Consider the following 16,823-nt stretch of genomic DNA (forward strand, 5'->3'; position numbering starts at 1 on the left):
TCCAGCCCTCCCGGATCCACCGGCAGGTCCGGCGGGCGGCGGGGGTCCTGCGGGGCGGAAGTGAGAAGCGAGGCGTGGGAGGAGGCTGCAGGCTGGGGGCTGGGATCCCCTCGGCGGCTGACGCGGTCCGGCGAACCCGAGCGAGGACTGCGGCCGCCTCCCGACGCCCGGCGCGCGCCAGCCGGGCCTTTTTTGGCGCTGAGGGAGAGCAGACGGGCAGGGCCGCCGCTTCGGGGGAGCGAGGCTGAGCCGCCGCCCCCGGGACCAGGAGGAGGGGCTGCCTCGGGGGGCGCCGCCGCGACCCAGATAGGCCGGGCGAGCGCGGGAGCGGGCGGCGGCCCGTCGCCTCCTTCCTCGTCCGCGGCGCCATACCTCGGCGCGCCCAACCCGGAACCCGGAGAGCGCGTGGGGGCGGGGAGGCGAGCGTGCAGAGCTGGCGGGCACCCCCGCGGCCCCCGGGCCCCCAGCCATGTCGGCCGAGGAGATGGTGCAGATCCGCCTGGAGGACCGCTGCTACCCGGTGAGCAAGAGGAAGCTCATCGAGCAGAGCGACTACTTCCGCGCCCTCTACCGCTCCGGCATGCGCGAGGCCCTGAGCCAGGAGGCCGGCGGCCCCGAGGTGCAGCAGCTGCGCGGCCTCAGCGCCCCGGGCCTGCGCCTGGTGCTGGACTTCATCAACGCCGGCGGGGCCCGCGAAGGCTGGCTCCTGGGCCCGCGGGCGGAGAAGGGCGGTGGGGTGGAGGAGGAAGAGGAGATGGACGAGGTGAGCCTGCTGGCGGAGCTGGTGGAAGCGGCCTCCTTCCTTCAGGTCACGTCTCTGCTGCAGCTGCTGCTGTCCCAGGTGCGGCTCACCAACTGCCTGGAGCTGTACCGCCTGGCGCAGGTGTACGGGCTGCCCGACCTGCAGGAGGCCTGCCTGCGTTTCATGGTCGTCCACTTCCACGAGGTCCTTTGCAAGCCCCAGTTCCACCTTCTGGGGGCTCCCCCTCAAGCCCCCGGCGATGTCAGCCTGAAGCAGAGGCTGAGAGAGGCCCGGATGACGGGGACTCCTGTCCTCGTGGCCCTGGGGGATTTCTTGGGAGGACCCCTGGCTCCTCACCCCTACCAAGGGGAGCCCCCATCCATGCTGAGGTATGAGGAGATGACTGAACGTTGGTTCCCGCTGGCCAACAACCTTCCTCCCGACCTGGTGAATGTCAGGGGTTACGGGTCCGCCATCCTGGACAACTACCTCTTCATAGTGGGCGGGTACAGGATCACTAGCCAGGAGATCTCGGCTGCGCACTCCTACAACCCCAGCACCAACGAGTGGCTCCAGGTGGCCTCCATGAACCAGAAGAGGTAAGCACCCGGCAGTGCGGCTTCTTTCCCATCCATTCACTTGCTCGTTAGCTCGTTCTCCTAATGTTTACTGGGCAGTCACAGGAGCTTGCGCCGAGGTGGGAATGACATCTTCAGGAGTGTTGCTGGCCTTGACTCTGGCAAAGCGCCCAAAGAACTGAGGACTTGCAAGGAAGAAGTGCCCCACCCCCCCCGCGCCCCGCCCCCGAGGTCAACTAGCTGAGTTGTTTCCTTGCAGGTATTGCACTTTTAGGCAAACTGCGTTTTTTTTTTTTTTTTGTTTTGTTTTGTTTTTTTTGCCTCTTTCCCAGTGGAAAAAAGGAATCTGTGGTTTCCTAGAAGGATACTTTCAAAGAAAACTTTCTTTAATTTGCTTTCATTTTTACCTTTTTAAATTTTTTATTTTTTTTATTTTTTAGGCTCTAATCCTGATTACAGTGACACACTGGGCAGTAACCTGTAACACAGTCTTTGGAAGAGTTTGTTGTTGTCACTGACTTTGAAGCTTCCTACATTGGGGCACCAATCTGTGCTCAGGAGATAAACATTAGAATTGTACATATGATTTATTGTTTTAAGTGCCTCTTATTTTTTATCCTCTCTTTTGCATCTTCCTTCTTTCCCAGACAGATTCATCATTGACCGAAAACTTGAGCCTGGCAATGGTCACCTGCAGAATTAGAACATTTCCGTCCACCTGGCCTTCTCCCTTCCCATCCTGCAAATCCCTCCCAGCATGCACTTGGGTGACTTGGAGATAGGAAAAGGAGGAAGGGAGAGGAGCAAGAGGAGGGAATGGAGCTAGGAAACGAACAGGAAAAGAAAAGAGCAGGGCGGATGGAGCAGAGGTGGTAGGAAGGAAATGTGGTAGGATCCAAGACAGCCACAGCCATTCACAAGTTGGGAGAAGAATCAGTGTGACCCACGAAAGGACCCTCTCCTCTGGTCCACTTGTACCCATCTCAACCCCTACATGGGCCCTACTCTAAAGTGTGGAACCAGGAATTGGGGGACTCACCACCTGGCAAAGAAAGTTGTAACCGTTACACATACTGACCTTAAGGGTACAGGAGGATCAGTGACTTTATTTCTACAATAACATAAAATTCATCTTGGAAAGTGTTCTGTTTTTCTGATGATAAAATAATATATAGTTATTCTAGAAAAGTGGAAAAATGGAAAAGAATCAAGAAACAGAAAGACCGTTATTCCTATTCTCTCCTTCACAGAGGCAATAACCTTTTACAGGTTGGCATGTTTTCTTCCAACCCCTTTTTAGTGCATTATTTATACCATATTTAAAATTTGATATCAGATGGGTTATTTTGAAGCATATTATAATTAAAGCAACAAAGAAACATTCAGTGTTGTGGATATTACTCAGATTAGGGGGTGGAAGGCCCAGCGGACTGGCCATCACCACTATACACACTGTCTCCAGTTGTATCAACTGAGGTGATCAGCATCCTCACTGCCCCCACCCAGCTCCAGCTGTAACTGTAACACAACACCTCACAGAATTCTTTCTTTACAAGTCCTTGGTAGTCTTTTTCTTTATAGGAATATCCATCCTCTGAGGGGAAAAAAAGGTATTCAAGCAATGCACGAATATGTGCTTAGAAAAATTGCAAATGACGTGAAAAACCAGAGTAAAAAATGGTATCTATTGACATACCTTTATATATTATGCATTTATAAATATATTTATGTTACATTTATATATATATATATACACACACACACACACACACACACACACACACACACACACATTAAGAACATTGATGATTGTTAACAGGGAAAAATGTGGACGCATGTGCATGTACCTGGAGGGGTGTGTATGCATCTTATACATACTGTTACACTACAGTTGATTAGGCTGTGCTGATTATTATGGCCACTAATATTTCCATTTTGAGAGTTTTTTCTATATCAACAAATGTAGAGCCATCTCTTGTTAATGGCTGTGTAATATTCCAGCCCGTAGATGTACCATAATGTAATCAGCCCTTCCCTTATTTCACGAGCATTTAAGTTGCTTCCTTTTAAAAAAGATTATTCTATTTATTTATTTGTTTATTTTCAAAGTGAGCTGCATGCCCAACTTGGGGCTTGAACTCACGACCCTGAGATTAAGAGTCCACATGTTCTACCAACTGAGCCAACCAGGTGCTCCATTTAAGTTGCTTCTATTTGCCATTATAAACAATGCTATATTGAGCATTTTGGCATATGTGTGCTTGTCTTAGCTGGCATATATCAGTCAGTCCTATATGACAAATTCCTGAAATTCCTGGATAGGTGGGCCAAAGTGCATGTATGTTTTCAATTTTGGTAGTTCCTGCCAAAGTGCCCATCAGAAAATTCATATTTCCTCTCCTTGAAACAGTGTTTGAGCTTGCCAGTTCCTATTCTCTTGCCAAGACAAGATATTATCATCATTTTTTATTCCAACCCAATGGGCAAAAACACTGGTGTGAATGTTTCTGCTTGGAAGAGAGATTTTTCCTTTCATATATTTATTGGCCTTGTGTATATATTTTTTAAATGGTTTTTGCCAATTAAAAAGAAAATTGGTTTATCTTTTTCATATTCATTTCAGAAGTTCTGTTTATGTATGTAGAATTAATCTCTTGTCTCTTAGATAATGAAGCACATGTTTTCCCCTGTCTTTAATTTATTGTAAGGCCCCAAAAATGAAATCTTCCAAGTGACGGGGCAGGTGAAGTCAGTGACTAGAGGGGTGGGTTGGGATTACAAGGGACCAGAGAGTTACCACCCCACCACGAGGACTCCGCCTCTCAGCCACAGCTCGTTGCTGCCACCTAGAAGTAAGGAACAGTGTTGCCAGACGGGCAGACACCCCGATTTTCAAGTGTTGGCCACTTCTTTGAAAAAACAAACATCAACAATAACAAAAACCTTGCAGGCCAGACCAACACTGGCCTTGTGAGCCTCTAGTTTTGGACTTCAGGTTTATTTCATATATATATATATATATATATATATATATATATATATACATATATATATAAAGTTTATTTTATATTTATATGTATTTATTTTTGTTTATATGTATATAAAGTTTGTTTATTTTAAGAGAGAGAGCGAGTGGGGGAGGGACAGAGAGAGAGGGGAAGAAAGGAAGAATCCCAAGCAGGCTGGGCACTGTCAGCACAGAGCTCGATGTGGGGCTTGAACCCATGAACCATAAGATCATGGCCTGAGCCGGAATCAAGAGTTGGCTGCTTAACAGGCTGAGCCATCCATGTGCCCCCATAGTGTATTCTTACATGAAGACATTTTAAATTTTTTTGTAGCCAAATTTGTCAAATATATCCTATTAGCCTTTAATCTTGCATTGGAAAGCCTTCTACAAGCTAAGAATATGCAAATACTCATTGTCTTGTAATATATCTTTTATAGTTTTGTCTTTTTACATTTATATCTGAATGTGTTTGGGTCTTAATTTCATATAATAAGGTATAATGTAAGGCTATAACATGTTTTTTAAATGTCCCTCAAACTGACTGATTTACACAGCCAGTTACCAGATGCTAATTTCCTGTTTCCATATTGACTGATTGGCCATTCCCTTTTAAATAGCACATGTTTGTTTGTTTGTTTATTTTATTTTTATTTTTTTTTTAAATTTTTTTTTTTTTAACGTTTATTTATTTTTGAGACAGAGAGAGACAGAGCATGAACAGGGGAGGGGCAGAGAGAGAGGGAGACACAGAATCTGAAACAGGCTCCAGGCTCTGAGCTGCCAGCACAGAGCCTGACATGGGGCTTGAACTCATGAACCATGAGATCGTCACCTGAGCAGAAGTCAGATGCTTAACTGAGTGAGTCACCCAGGTGCCTCTTCACACTTTTAAATTATTGTAGCTTGGTAAACTATTTTATTGTCTCATGGAACTGAGACCCATTTGTTCTGTTTTATTTTAATTCTCTTAGCTATTCTTTGTACATTTTCTTCTTCAGATAAGCTTTAATTTTTTTTAACGTTTTATTTTATTTTTTGAGAGACAGAGAGAGACAGAGCGTTAGCAGGGGAGGGGCAGAGAGAGAGGGAGACGCAGAATCTGAAGCAGGCTCCGGCTCTTAGCTGTCAGCACAGAGCCTGACGTGGGGTTTAAACCCATGAACGTGAGTTCGTGACCTGAGCTGAAGTCAGACGCTCAACCGACTGAGCCACCCAGGTGCCCCTCCTTCGGATAAACTTTAGAATCAGTTTGTCAAGTCCTGTTAGAATTTTGTTTGGGATTACCTTGTGTTTATCAAGTTGGAGGAGGATTCATAGTTTCAAAATACTCTGCAGCTAGAAAAATGGTTCATTTTTCCATGCATTTGTTTAGGTCTTTTGGTCCTTCAGGAAAGGTTTCTTTTATTAACTTTGTATCGTCTGTATATTTTTTCTATTACAGTTATTCTCCAGTATTTTCTAGTTTCTGGTTTTTTTCTACACAGATATTTTTTTCCCGCCGAATTTTTTTATTGGATGCCATATTGGAATTTGTAACCTTCTTTATCTCTCTCATACTTTGGCTCAGACCTGACATAAACTCAAGTGGAAAACCCTTCCTGAACTCTCAGTTGGTCTAAATATTCAAAGTATGCTTCTCTAGAATACTCTCCACCTAATGAAATTTTCTGGTTATGCTTGTTTCTCTCCCTTCCAATCAGGGCCAGTTCAATGTTTATGTATAGTCCTACTGCTAACATGGTGTCCAATATATAATAGATGCTTAAAATGCACAGTTGTTTTGAACTATGGAATATGTTATATTATTAAAATAAAAGTGAATGTATGATTTTATTTTTTAAATGTAACATTATATAGTATTTTTATCTTGTAGCAGTCATTATAGTTATTTAGCATAGCTGAAAAATAATAAGTAACATTTAATTGAACATTTACTCTGTACTAGGAAATGTTCTTACTGCTTTGCACATATTATCTCACTTATTTTTCACAAAGGCTGTATTAGGCAGGTTCCCATTTTACAGAGTCAGAAACTGAGGCATAGAAAGTTAAGTAAATTGCTAAGGTGTGTAATGAGTAACCAAATGTAAATATCCATTGGATAGATATAGCCATTTAGAGTATCTACAATTTGGCTTATGGACTGGCAGTGACCATTTTAATGCAGATTTAAAATTTTTCTTTTTAAAAATTATTTTTATCCAAGAAGTGGGGCACAGATACTTTATGGTACTGTGCTGTTTTTCAAAAGTTCATTAGCTTTATGTCTTCATTTTTCTAGTCACTGTTGGATGAACAGCAAAGATGACATGGCTCCTGTCCTCAAGGAGTTTCTAACTGAGTTTAGATGATGAGACAAGTAAAAATGAAATCTAGAATGGAATTGTTGCTGTGTGATGTGTCTAACACAGTTTCTGGAAACACCGGTGGAAACCTAGAACCTTGAGTGAAATATTTTGGCCTCTGTCACACAGCACTTCACATCTATCTTGATTCACTGCCTTTGTGATGTATCTGTACAGTTTTACTTTGACAAAGGGGTCAAATGCTGAACAGCCCACTTTCCCCAGGGACTAAACAGTGTGGTAGTCTCAGAATCTTAAATGGTAAAGGACAGGCAGGAACCCTAGCACTGAGAGATTCTGTAAGCCCTTTGCACTCTGGAGAAAATGGTGCTATATGACCAGTAGTGGACCACCTCCTCCCCCCACCCCCACCAAAAAAGGAAGGGAGGAAGCAAGGAAGAGATGGAAGGAAGGAAGGGATGGAAGAAGGAAGGAAGGAAGGAAGGAAGGAAGGAAGGAAGAGATGGAAGAAGGAAGGAAGGAAGGAAGGAAGGAAGGGAGGGAGGGAGGGAAGGAAAGAAGGAAGGAAGGGAGGGATGGAAAGGAGGACAGGAGGGATGTTAATGTTGTGCCCACACACTTGAAAATGGCAATAGGAGTACATAGCAGTCTTTGAGAGGATGCTTTGAAGTCCAGGTATGCAACATTGCCCAGTGGTCCAAACATGGATTTGATCTCAGGAGTTGTCAGGACATAACTTCTAATGTAAAAGCTTGTGTGCCCCCAAATTTCTCACCTTCCCTCCTCACTTTAATTGGTGATAACTTGCAGGAACTGGCCACTGTTGCAGTCATCAGTTCATTAATTTCTCTATTTCTAACATTGTGTCTAGTCTCTTCAATTGCCTGCACTTTTATTCTGAAATTGGAGTTCTGCATGTGAGTACAGAAAGGCTGGGAGAGAGTGAAGTCTCCTGGCAGAGGTGGAATTACAGTTGTCAGCTTTGGCTGTCCCGTTTTTCTCTGAGCCATAGTTTAGTATTTGGGGGACATTTCTAGAGTCATGGAAACCTGGAGAGATTTTGTGCTCTATGGTTAACATAGCAGTGGAGCCCCAGAATAGTGTGAAGGAAAGAAAACTATGTGTCTATTCATTTCTCCCTGCCCCCCCCCCCCCGATTTTGGCCAATATTTAAAGTTGCTTTGTGTGCTGGAGTTTCTCAGACAGGGTAGTAGGTAGCAACTGCGACCACTTCTGTTCCTAACCTTTGCTCTCTCCCCTTCCTGGTCCCCAGAGGAGGTTAATCTGTAGGGAAGTAGCAGAAGGGGGAAGAGGACACACAAGGACCCAAGTGCTCTGCAGACTGTACAGTCCTCTTCTGAGTGGTTGAGAAAAGATGGGAGAAAGGTTCTTGCCGTTTTACTCTAATGTTCACTCTAATGGCAACAAACTTTTCTATGTAGCAAACCATGACAATGGTTTACATTTCTTGAGCTCTTACTCTGGGCTGCATGTTATAGTCAGTTTTAGATGTCACTTCCTGTTTCATGCTCACAGCATCTCTTATTATTGGCTCCATTTCCCCAAAGGGGAAACTGAGGCTCAGTGAGTTGAATTAGCTTGCACAGTTTCATGGCCAGGACTCTAAGCCACCCAGACGTCTGTGTCACCTGCCTCCCTACAGTTGTATATAGCTACTGTTAATCTGTGCACCCGTGTTCAGGGTGCTTCATATCACTTCGTCCTTAAGGATTTAATGAGCTCTTTATTTCCTTGAAGTCAAGTAGAAATTAAATCAGCATCTAAATTTTTTTCACTTTCATTTCTATTCACTGTAAGTCAGTCAAGTACATAGCTACAACACATCGTTATTTGGTTTAAAAATTCTTCTTTTTACCCCTTGCATGTAGTATGTCAGGGATCAATATTAAGAAAATACTGTAGCGATAATATATATATATTTTTTAAATTGATAGCTTGGATTCATACTTTTACCATTCAGGAGGTGAAGAGTGGAAGAGTTATGTTCAGAAACTTGCAAATGAAGTGCTACATGGTGAGAATTTATGGATGAGAAAGCACTTTGTACATAATTCCAGAGTACATGATGGGGAGTGACTGTTGCAGTTAACAAATGAGAAGCAGACCTTTTTGGAGTTAAGAAACAGACTGTGACAAGCAGAAAAGCATTTCCTCTTCTGACTTTCTGCAAGTGTTCCCCTTTCCAACTCTTACTGTGTGTGATGATGTGCTTTTCTCCACTTCACAGATGGGGAAAGTGAGGTTCAGATGACCTGAGATTCAGTGACTTGTCCAAGGTCACATAGCTGTTGAGTAATGGAGCTGAGATATCCCTGTATAAGCCTGGGCTCATAATGCTCGGCAGTGTCTCTTCATTAAGTGGCCTGTTTTGGGGTGGCAATTTCATCTTAAACCCAGTCTTGGAAAGTTTCTTCTCTTCAAGTGTATTTGAGCATGCTGGGGTCTGGAGAGATGAAACTGTTTACTTTTAACTGCCTATTCACTCAACCCTTACATGTTTGCTTAGGACAAATGATTATGCTGGATGAATATTAAAAACGGTTTTGATCTTACAAAATTTACTATCTGTGTACCTTTGGTGAGCAAAAACAAATTTTGGGCTGGTAAAATTTAGTGCTTATTTATAAGCTCTATTTCCTTTGGTTCCCCAAATTTGCACACATAGAGAGGGCATAATGGTCAGATTTTAAGGACCATTGGCAGCAGGAAAAGTAAGCAACATGAACCAGAGACCCCCCAGTAACTGCCACCCCAGCAAAGTCTATTGGCATGAAATCCTGAATGGCTGGCTGGATTTAATGGGCAATATGAGGTTCTTGTTGAAGGGTCCTCTGTTCACTCTCTGATTTGAAAAACAAAACAAAACCCAAACTCACTTACATGTACACATTATAGGCACCTTTGAAAACACCATAGTGTAGGTGGCCCGTTCTAGCATGTTCTATGTCATAGTGCATCAGTGTTTATTAAACACCTGTTCAGGGATTGGGCATGGACTTCTTGTTCACTGTTTCTTCTTTATCTACCCTCTTACATGTGTTTTTCACTATTTGTGGCCTCTACCCTGGTTCTTTCTTAGGACATTGTTACTTTTGAAGATATTGTTGTGTTGACAATAGATGTGACCTTTAAATTTACCTGGTCTACTTTTTTAATTTCAAACACTAGAAAACTGAGAGATTATAATGACAGCATCTTATATCTGTGTAGTACTTGCTGATAAACTGTTTACTGTAATACCCTGTGTAATGTGTAATACCCTGTTTGTGTAATACCCATCCTGTGATGGGTATTATCCCCATACTGGAGATGAGGAAGTGGGGTGTTTGGGCCAGGGTCTCCGGATTTGTGCTTTAGGTCGTTTGGTTCCATCGTGCTCTGCTAAACTTGAGACTGGTGTATACGTCATGTAGACTGACCCAAGCGTTTATCCTGTCTGGCCTTCAAGGAGTCCATTAATCTCTGTGTGCCAAATTGAAACAAATTAGTTTTTTCAACACAAAAGACATGAGACTTATCTAGCATCTGAAACCGATGAGCAGTGCTGAATTGTATTACTGATAATGGGGTTTAACACCAGGGTATTCTCTTTTTAAAGTGTTTTCTATTACGATAGGTGAACATTTATTGATTTACGTATTTGTTGAGTTAACATGTGTAAATACTCTTAAGAGTGCTGGATCAAAACTCGTTTAATTAATTCAGTGCTTATGTACCCCTACGTTATTTGTTGTGAAGCAATATATAGGATGCCCTCATATGGGGGGGGGGCGAGGCAAGTGATCTGTCTGGGTACACTTGTGGTAGAGGGGTCCACCCTTTAATGGGCACCCTTAGCATATGCCTGGCTGTGTAGGAGGGGCTAGCATGTACCTAAGAGAGATTGTACCCCTAGGTAGGAAGAATGGGAAACATTCTGAGTCAAGAGACAAGGGAGTGAGGTGGTTATGCATCTCTCCATCAGTACTTGCTCCCGCTGCTAAAAGAAGTATTAAGTTTACTGTATACAGAATATCTTTGCTTCTTGGCATAAGGCTAAGCAAGAGTCTGCTATATTGAATTGCTTATCTCCAACTGCAGAAGTTTGGAAAATGCATCCTTCTTGTGAATTTTGGGGGTAGGAGTGAAATTTGAGATGTCATTTGGTCATTCCTCTGTCCCCAGGCACCCAACTTGGAGAGCTAATTTTCTTCAGATACCGAGCATATTCCACACTCTGCTTTAGCAGTTCATGCCATTGTCTTACCTCTTAATGATCAATAAGAACTGACTCTCTGGGCCTTTGTATCTATCTTTCAGGTCTAACTTCAAACTTGTGGCCGTCAATTCAAAACTCTATGCCATTGGTGGGCAGGCTGTTTCTAATGTTGAGTGTTACAATCCTGAGCAGGATGCGTGGAATTTTGTGGCACCCCTACCAAATCCTCTGGCTGAGTTCTCTGCATGTGAGTGTAAGGGAAAAATTTATGTCATTGGAGGATATACTACCAGAGGTAAGTGAAGGGGCTAAGTAAGTGGTCCTTTTCTGTGTGAGCTTCTGCAGCATGGGGAAGGGTAGGAGGGTGCCAGAGGAAAACACTCTGGCGTACACATTGTGATTTTATATGTTAAATACTGCATATTTACATATCTGGGAGGAAGAGTGTTGTGTATTACAGGGGTGGTTTGGGCAGGAGGGACCTTTGATGCCTTTGTGTGAGCACGAGAATTGAATGGGGGTAGAAGGAGCTATGAAGAGAATATGTATTTTCTTTCTGTTCTGAAAACCCAGCCTTGTGACCAGTAGTCCTGTGACTTGTCTGGGTTACTCCCATCCTTCTCCCGAATACATCTAACACAGAATTTAGAGCCAGAACATCCTTGAGGATCTTTGTTTCCACTTTCTCCCTTTTTGAGCACAAATTTGTCAGATAGTTTCCAGAAACTCAGCTCTAGGCTGTTGTTTACATATCATAAGAGGGTTTTAAGAGACACGAATGTAAGAGAATTCTTTCCTGATCCAGAGGTGAGAGGTGGTTATGCTCTTTATTAAACTGTACATGTGTGTTTTTCACTTTTTTTGCTGGGTATTTGATAGTTAAGAACTTGGAAATAAGTTTCTCCAGTAGGTTTTATACTACTGTTCTTGGTAGGAAGCTTCTCACATGCTAGAGATGGAAAAGAGCATGGTTGTGGTAAGGCAGACAAGGCAGTGGCAGGGCCACCAGGAAGAGGCGTGTCCTTTCCTTTTATCCCTCTCTCCCGCTTGTGTCAATGTTACCTCTTGGCCAAAGAAATTTATTTGTTCATTTGGTCTACCTGTAAAACACCCAGAACTTACAGAGAAGGTATAACTGCTCTTAGGACTTTTAGCTACATTGAAATAGTAGAGTTACCATTTTATCTAACATAGTGAAATAACCCGTCTTTCTTTTATGATACAACATGAGAGGACAGAGCTCTCCAGCCTTGGCTGACAGTAAGCCTGGAGAAATGATGGTGATGTGTAACTTTGTAAAGGACAGAAATCCACATGCTAATGTCGTGTAGGTGCCAAAAATTATTTTTACCACAGCCAAATGTGTTTTGTTTTAGGGATTTACGTTAGAGGGAGAAGTTAAATGTAAAGTGTTTTATGAGCATATGGTTTAGAGTGTGTGTGCACGTGCACAAAAGATTCTGAGTAACAACACATCTTAGAGTATCTCTAAACGGTTGATTTGGTGGGGGGGATGGTGAGCGGTGTTTTAGCGTCCTGTGGCCAACTTAACGAACAACTACAACTTAGTGGCCTAAGCCAATCGAAATGCATTCTCTCACATTTCTAGAAGCCTGAAGCCTGAAATCAAGGTGTGGGCGGTCATGTCCCCTCTGAAGGCACTAGGGGAGAATCCTTCCTTGCCTCTTCTAGGTTTGGTGACTCCACATGTTCCTTTGCTGGTGACTGCATCACTCCAGCCTCTGCCTCTATCTTCACATACCTTCTTTTCTGAGTGTACCCACGTCTTTTCCTCTTCTGTCTCTTGTAAAGAAAGACACACTGCTCATTGGATTTTAGGGCCCACCTGGATAATCCAGGATGATCTCATCTTGAGATCTTTAACTTAATGACACCTGCAAAGCTCCTTTTCCCAAGTAAGGTTATATTCAGAGATTCTGGGGGTTAGGAGGTAGACATATCTTTTTGGGGGTCACTGTTGAACTCACTATAGGTGCTGTTTATACATTTAAGGAGAGGCAGTGACCCAAGAGGAGTGCATGGGAAGCAGTGAGTTGGTTTTTTTTGTTTGTTTCTTGGTTTTTTTTTTAAACACCCTCAAATTTTTATCACTGTGGAGCTATTCCCAATGTCCCTCTCTAGTGACTTTCCACTGAAGATAAGATAATCGCCAGCTTTTTTGTTATAAATAATTGAAAAAAGAAAAAAGAGCGAGATCTAGCAGTCATTTCCTTTATCTTCAACACTGGTGTTCAGGGTATAGTGGTCAAAAGCCCCCAGAGAATTCCTGTGTGTGCATATGTACCTCTCTGTGTGTCTGTGTGCCTTTTCTCCTGGGAAAGTAAATACAGTTATTTACTTATAGACATTTCTAAGAATTCTGATTCTCCATAGATTTTGTGACACAGAATACACCCTGTGGGCTGATATAATGTACGCATGTCCCTTGGCTTCTCTTCTGAGCAAGAGCTGGGATGCATTGACAGGCAGCCCTATAATCCAAAGAGTACTCTGCTGGTAGATTTCCTAGTTTTTCCATGACCCTGGCTGAGCAAATGTTCTTTAGATTTGACCTGGAAAACCCTTGCTTGTGTGTTTTCTAGTTTTTCAAGCCACTACTAATGTACCTTCTTCATTTGGGCCACACACAGTGGTTCCTGTCCTGGATTCCCCAAGCCAAATACCTGTGATGGGATGGTTGGGTGATGTGGATGGATGGATGTTTGTGTAAGGGTTGAAAATGGGTTTTCTGAGATGAGAGGGCAGGACAGTTCCTTGGACTCTGAAACACCTCTCCTCTTCTGCTTGGGATCTTCCCAAGCCTCCCTAATGGTTGCCTGTATTTAAAATAAGAAATCATAATTGTCATAAAACAAAATGCAGGGCTCAAAGTTGCATTCTTGGTCTGCTGACTTAGGTAGACTTTTAAAATTTAGTAATTAATAGTTCATGATTTTTTTAAAAAATTATTTAATGTTTATTTTTGAGAGAGAGACAGTATGAGTGGGGGAGGGGCAGAGAGAGAGAGAGAGACAGACAGACAGACAGAATCTAAAGCAGGCTCCAGACTCCAAGCTGTCAGCACAGAGCCCAATGCGGGGCTCAAACTCATACATCGCGAGATCATGACCTGAGCCACAGTTATATACCCAACCGACTGAGCCACCCAGATGCCCCTTGTAGTAGTTCATGATTAGATTAATTCTGTGTCAGGCATTGAGGAAATGAAAAGAAATTCAATAGAGAGCAATAGTAACCACTCAAGGGAAGAAGGGTGATTTGTTAAAGTTCAGAATCCCCTCTAAATATAAAAGCATAAAGATTATTCCACCAACTCAGACCACCTCATATGGTCTGAGCTCTTGTTGGGTGAGGAGAGAAAACATTTACAGAAGACCTGGGAAGACCTTCAGACCTGGGACTGAGAAATGCATGGAAACCTCACTAGAATAAGTCCTTTGTTTGCGTGGTGAGAAGCCAGGTTCACTGGTAAGGAGCACTTTTTGATAGACTGGTAACCAAACTCCCTTGGACTATCTCCTAGAATGAGTTTTATCACAACAGCTATAACAAAAACAGGGGCGCCTGGGTGGCGCAGTCGGTTAAGCGTCCGGCTTCAGCCAGGTCACGATCTCGCGGTCCGTGAGTTCGAGCCCCGCGTCAGGCTCTGGGCTGATGGCTCGGAGCCTGGAGCCTGTTTCCGATTCTGTGTCTCCCTCTCTCTCTGCCCCTCCCCCGTTCATGCTCTGTCTCTCTCTGTCCCAAAAATAAATAAAAAACGTTGAAAAAAAAAATAAAAAAAAAAAACAAGAAATACAGGGAGGTGTTAGGATGGGTGGAAAACAGAAGGAAAGTTCCCTAAAGCTGTAACAATTCTGAAATTTCTGCTGGCATGGAGACATGTGCACACACAGGATTTGGTATCCTTTTAGTTCTTTCTGTGCCCTCTTATGAGCCCCCGCCCCCCTCCATTTGGTACCAGAGGCTGTGATGGAGCTCTCTCATCATTGCCAACTGTGGGTGGGTCCTTCTGTCTCAGGAGGAAGTGTCCTACCCTGTAGTTACACGTCCATTCCCAAGCGAAGTTGTCTCTTCCATGGATGGATTTTGTTGTTTGTTTAAACAACAACAAACAGAAAGTTCATTCTTTCTGATAACTCAGAGCATTTTTTTTTCTGCTGAGGCTAAAATGTTCCATTTATTCTTTCCTAGAGGAGAAGTGGGTAAAAAAGAACAATTAAAAAAAAGAACGAAACTAGATACTTTAAATTTCACAAGCATTTTTCAAAAAGAGAGTAGGTAATATTTTTCCTTAAAGTAGCCATGAATTCAAGATAATGTTAGGGCAGTCTTTCATCTGCTTTCTGATTTTATACACACAACAGCTAGTCATCTCTTGTGAAGCGGGCACAGGGAGAGGGAAGGGCCTTTGGTAGTATGTCTCTGCTGTTGCAGCCAGGAAATAGAATTGCCAGGTGATTCCGTGGCTGATGGCCACAGGTGAGACTTCCGCCTGACTTGGCAATTATGTGCTATTTCATTTCGACAGCCCCTGAGGATCTTGCTTGGCTCACTTGTCTTGTGTATTAGAGTCGGTTGTCAAGAGTAGATCCTTGGGGCTCAGCCTGTCATCTGGATGTAGAAGTCAGTAATTCTGTAGGTAGTTGAGAATTCCAACGCCCTGATTCTGTTTACATTGGACTGGTGGTTCTAAATGTGTAAGGGTGCCAGGTTCTAAATCTGTGTCCTGGCCCTGTTGATTTAGAGAGCGTCCCAGGGAGGGGGACATGCCTGATGAGAGGTGAGGGAGATGATTCTAAACCGATCTCCTGCCAGCCACTTCAGAAACCATTGTCCGACCTCTGCTTCTCTGAAATAGTTTTGCCTCTGTGCTGCCAAATTATTCCGGCGGGGGTAGATGTTTATTACTGCCGAGGCAGGCAGTGACGTTACTGTGGCTGTGTCATCTTGAGGCTTCTCTCTTCGTTTCAGACCGCAACATGAACATTTTGCAGTACTGCCCCTCTGCCGACATCTGGACACTCTTTGAAACGTGTGACGTCCACATTCGCAAGCAGCAGATGGTGTCTGTTGAGGAGACCATCTACATCGTGGGGGGCTGTCTGCACGAACTGGGGCCCAACCGGAGGAGCAGCCAGAGCGAGGACATGCTCACCGTGCAGTCCTACAACACGATCACGCGGCAGTGGCTCTACCTCAAGGAGAACACGTCCAAGTCGGGTCTTAACTTGACTTGCGCCCTTCACAACGATGGCATCTATATCATGAGCAGAGACGTTACCCTGTCAACCAGCCTGGAGCATCGAGTTTTCCTGAAGTACAACATCTTTTCAGATAGTTGGGAAGCATTCAGGCGTTTCCCAGCCTTTGGACATAATTTGCTGGTTTCCTCTCTTTATCTGCCCAATAAAACAGAAACATGACTGAACTGACTTAGAATTTAAAAGAAACCTGGTTCAAGACAAAAAAAAAAAAAGAAGAAAGAAAGAAAGGAAAGAAAACAACCCATAGTGTTCCATTTCAAGGGAGAACGATTTCTAAAGGGAAAACATGGGTTAAAGTTGGTCACATGTACAATAGCTGTAAATAAGCTTACTTGAACTAATTACTTGAAAACTTGTGGAGGAAAGAGACCAACTTTATTATTTTTTTAATTATTGATTGTTAAATGATGGGAACGAATCCATGATAGTATTTTCATCCAAATATGATACCCTTGGGCCAGTGACTGAAACTGCTCATCAAGAAGAAGATTCATTGTATCTGCTTTAGTGAAGGGCCAAAGTCAATAATTGACATTGAATGGTAAAGATCATTTTAAAATCTGTGTTGTTTAGGTCACTTGAAATGTCATTAATACCTTAAGTGAGAAGTTTTTGTTGCTGTTATTCATTGACTTGACAAACATTTATAGTAACACTATCCTTCACCCGTTTTCTCCCCCATT

At 43.4% G+C, this 16,823-nt stretch overlaps 1 protein-coding gene across 1 annotated transcript; it reads left to right on the top strand.

The window, feature by feature from the left end:
• Positions 1–387: 387 nt before the first annotated feature.
• Positions 388–16,380, top strand: KLHL42 (kelch like family member 42). Its single transcript, XM_049625207.1, has 3 exons — positions 388–1,341; positions 10,957–11,150; positions 15,848–16,380. Exons 1-3 carry the CDS (start codon positions 470–472, stop codon positions 16,297–16,299), a joined length of 1,518 nt encoding a protein of 505 aa, XP_049481164.1. The 5' UTR covers positions 388–469; the 3' UTR covers positions 16,300–16,380.
• Positions 16,381–16,823: the final 443 nt, after the last annotated feature.

Source organism: Panthera uncia, chromosome B4 (assembly GCF_023721935.1).
Source record: "Panthera uncia isolate 11264 chromosome B4, Puncia_PCG_1.0, whole genome shotgun sequence".
Lineage (NCBI taxonomy): Eukaryota > Metazoa > Chordata > Mammalia > Carnivora > Felidae > Panthera > Panthera uncia.

Coding starts and splice junctions, on each gene's coding strand:
- KLHL42 (XM_049625207.1), top strand. CDS start 470: ATGTCGGCCGAGGAGATGGTGCAGATCCGCCTGGAGGACCGCTGCTAC. Junction 1,342..10,956: donor GCCTCCATGAACCAGAAGAG/GTAAGCACCCGG, acceptor TCTATCTTTCAG/GTCTAACTTCAAACTTGTGG. Junction 11,151..15,847: donor TGGAGGATATACTACCAGAG/GTAAGTGAAGGG, acceptor TCTTCGTTTCAG/ACCGCAACATGAACATTTTG.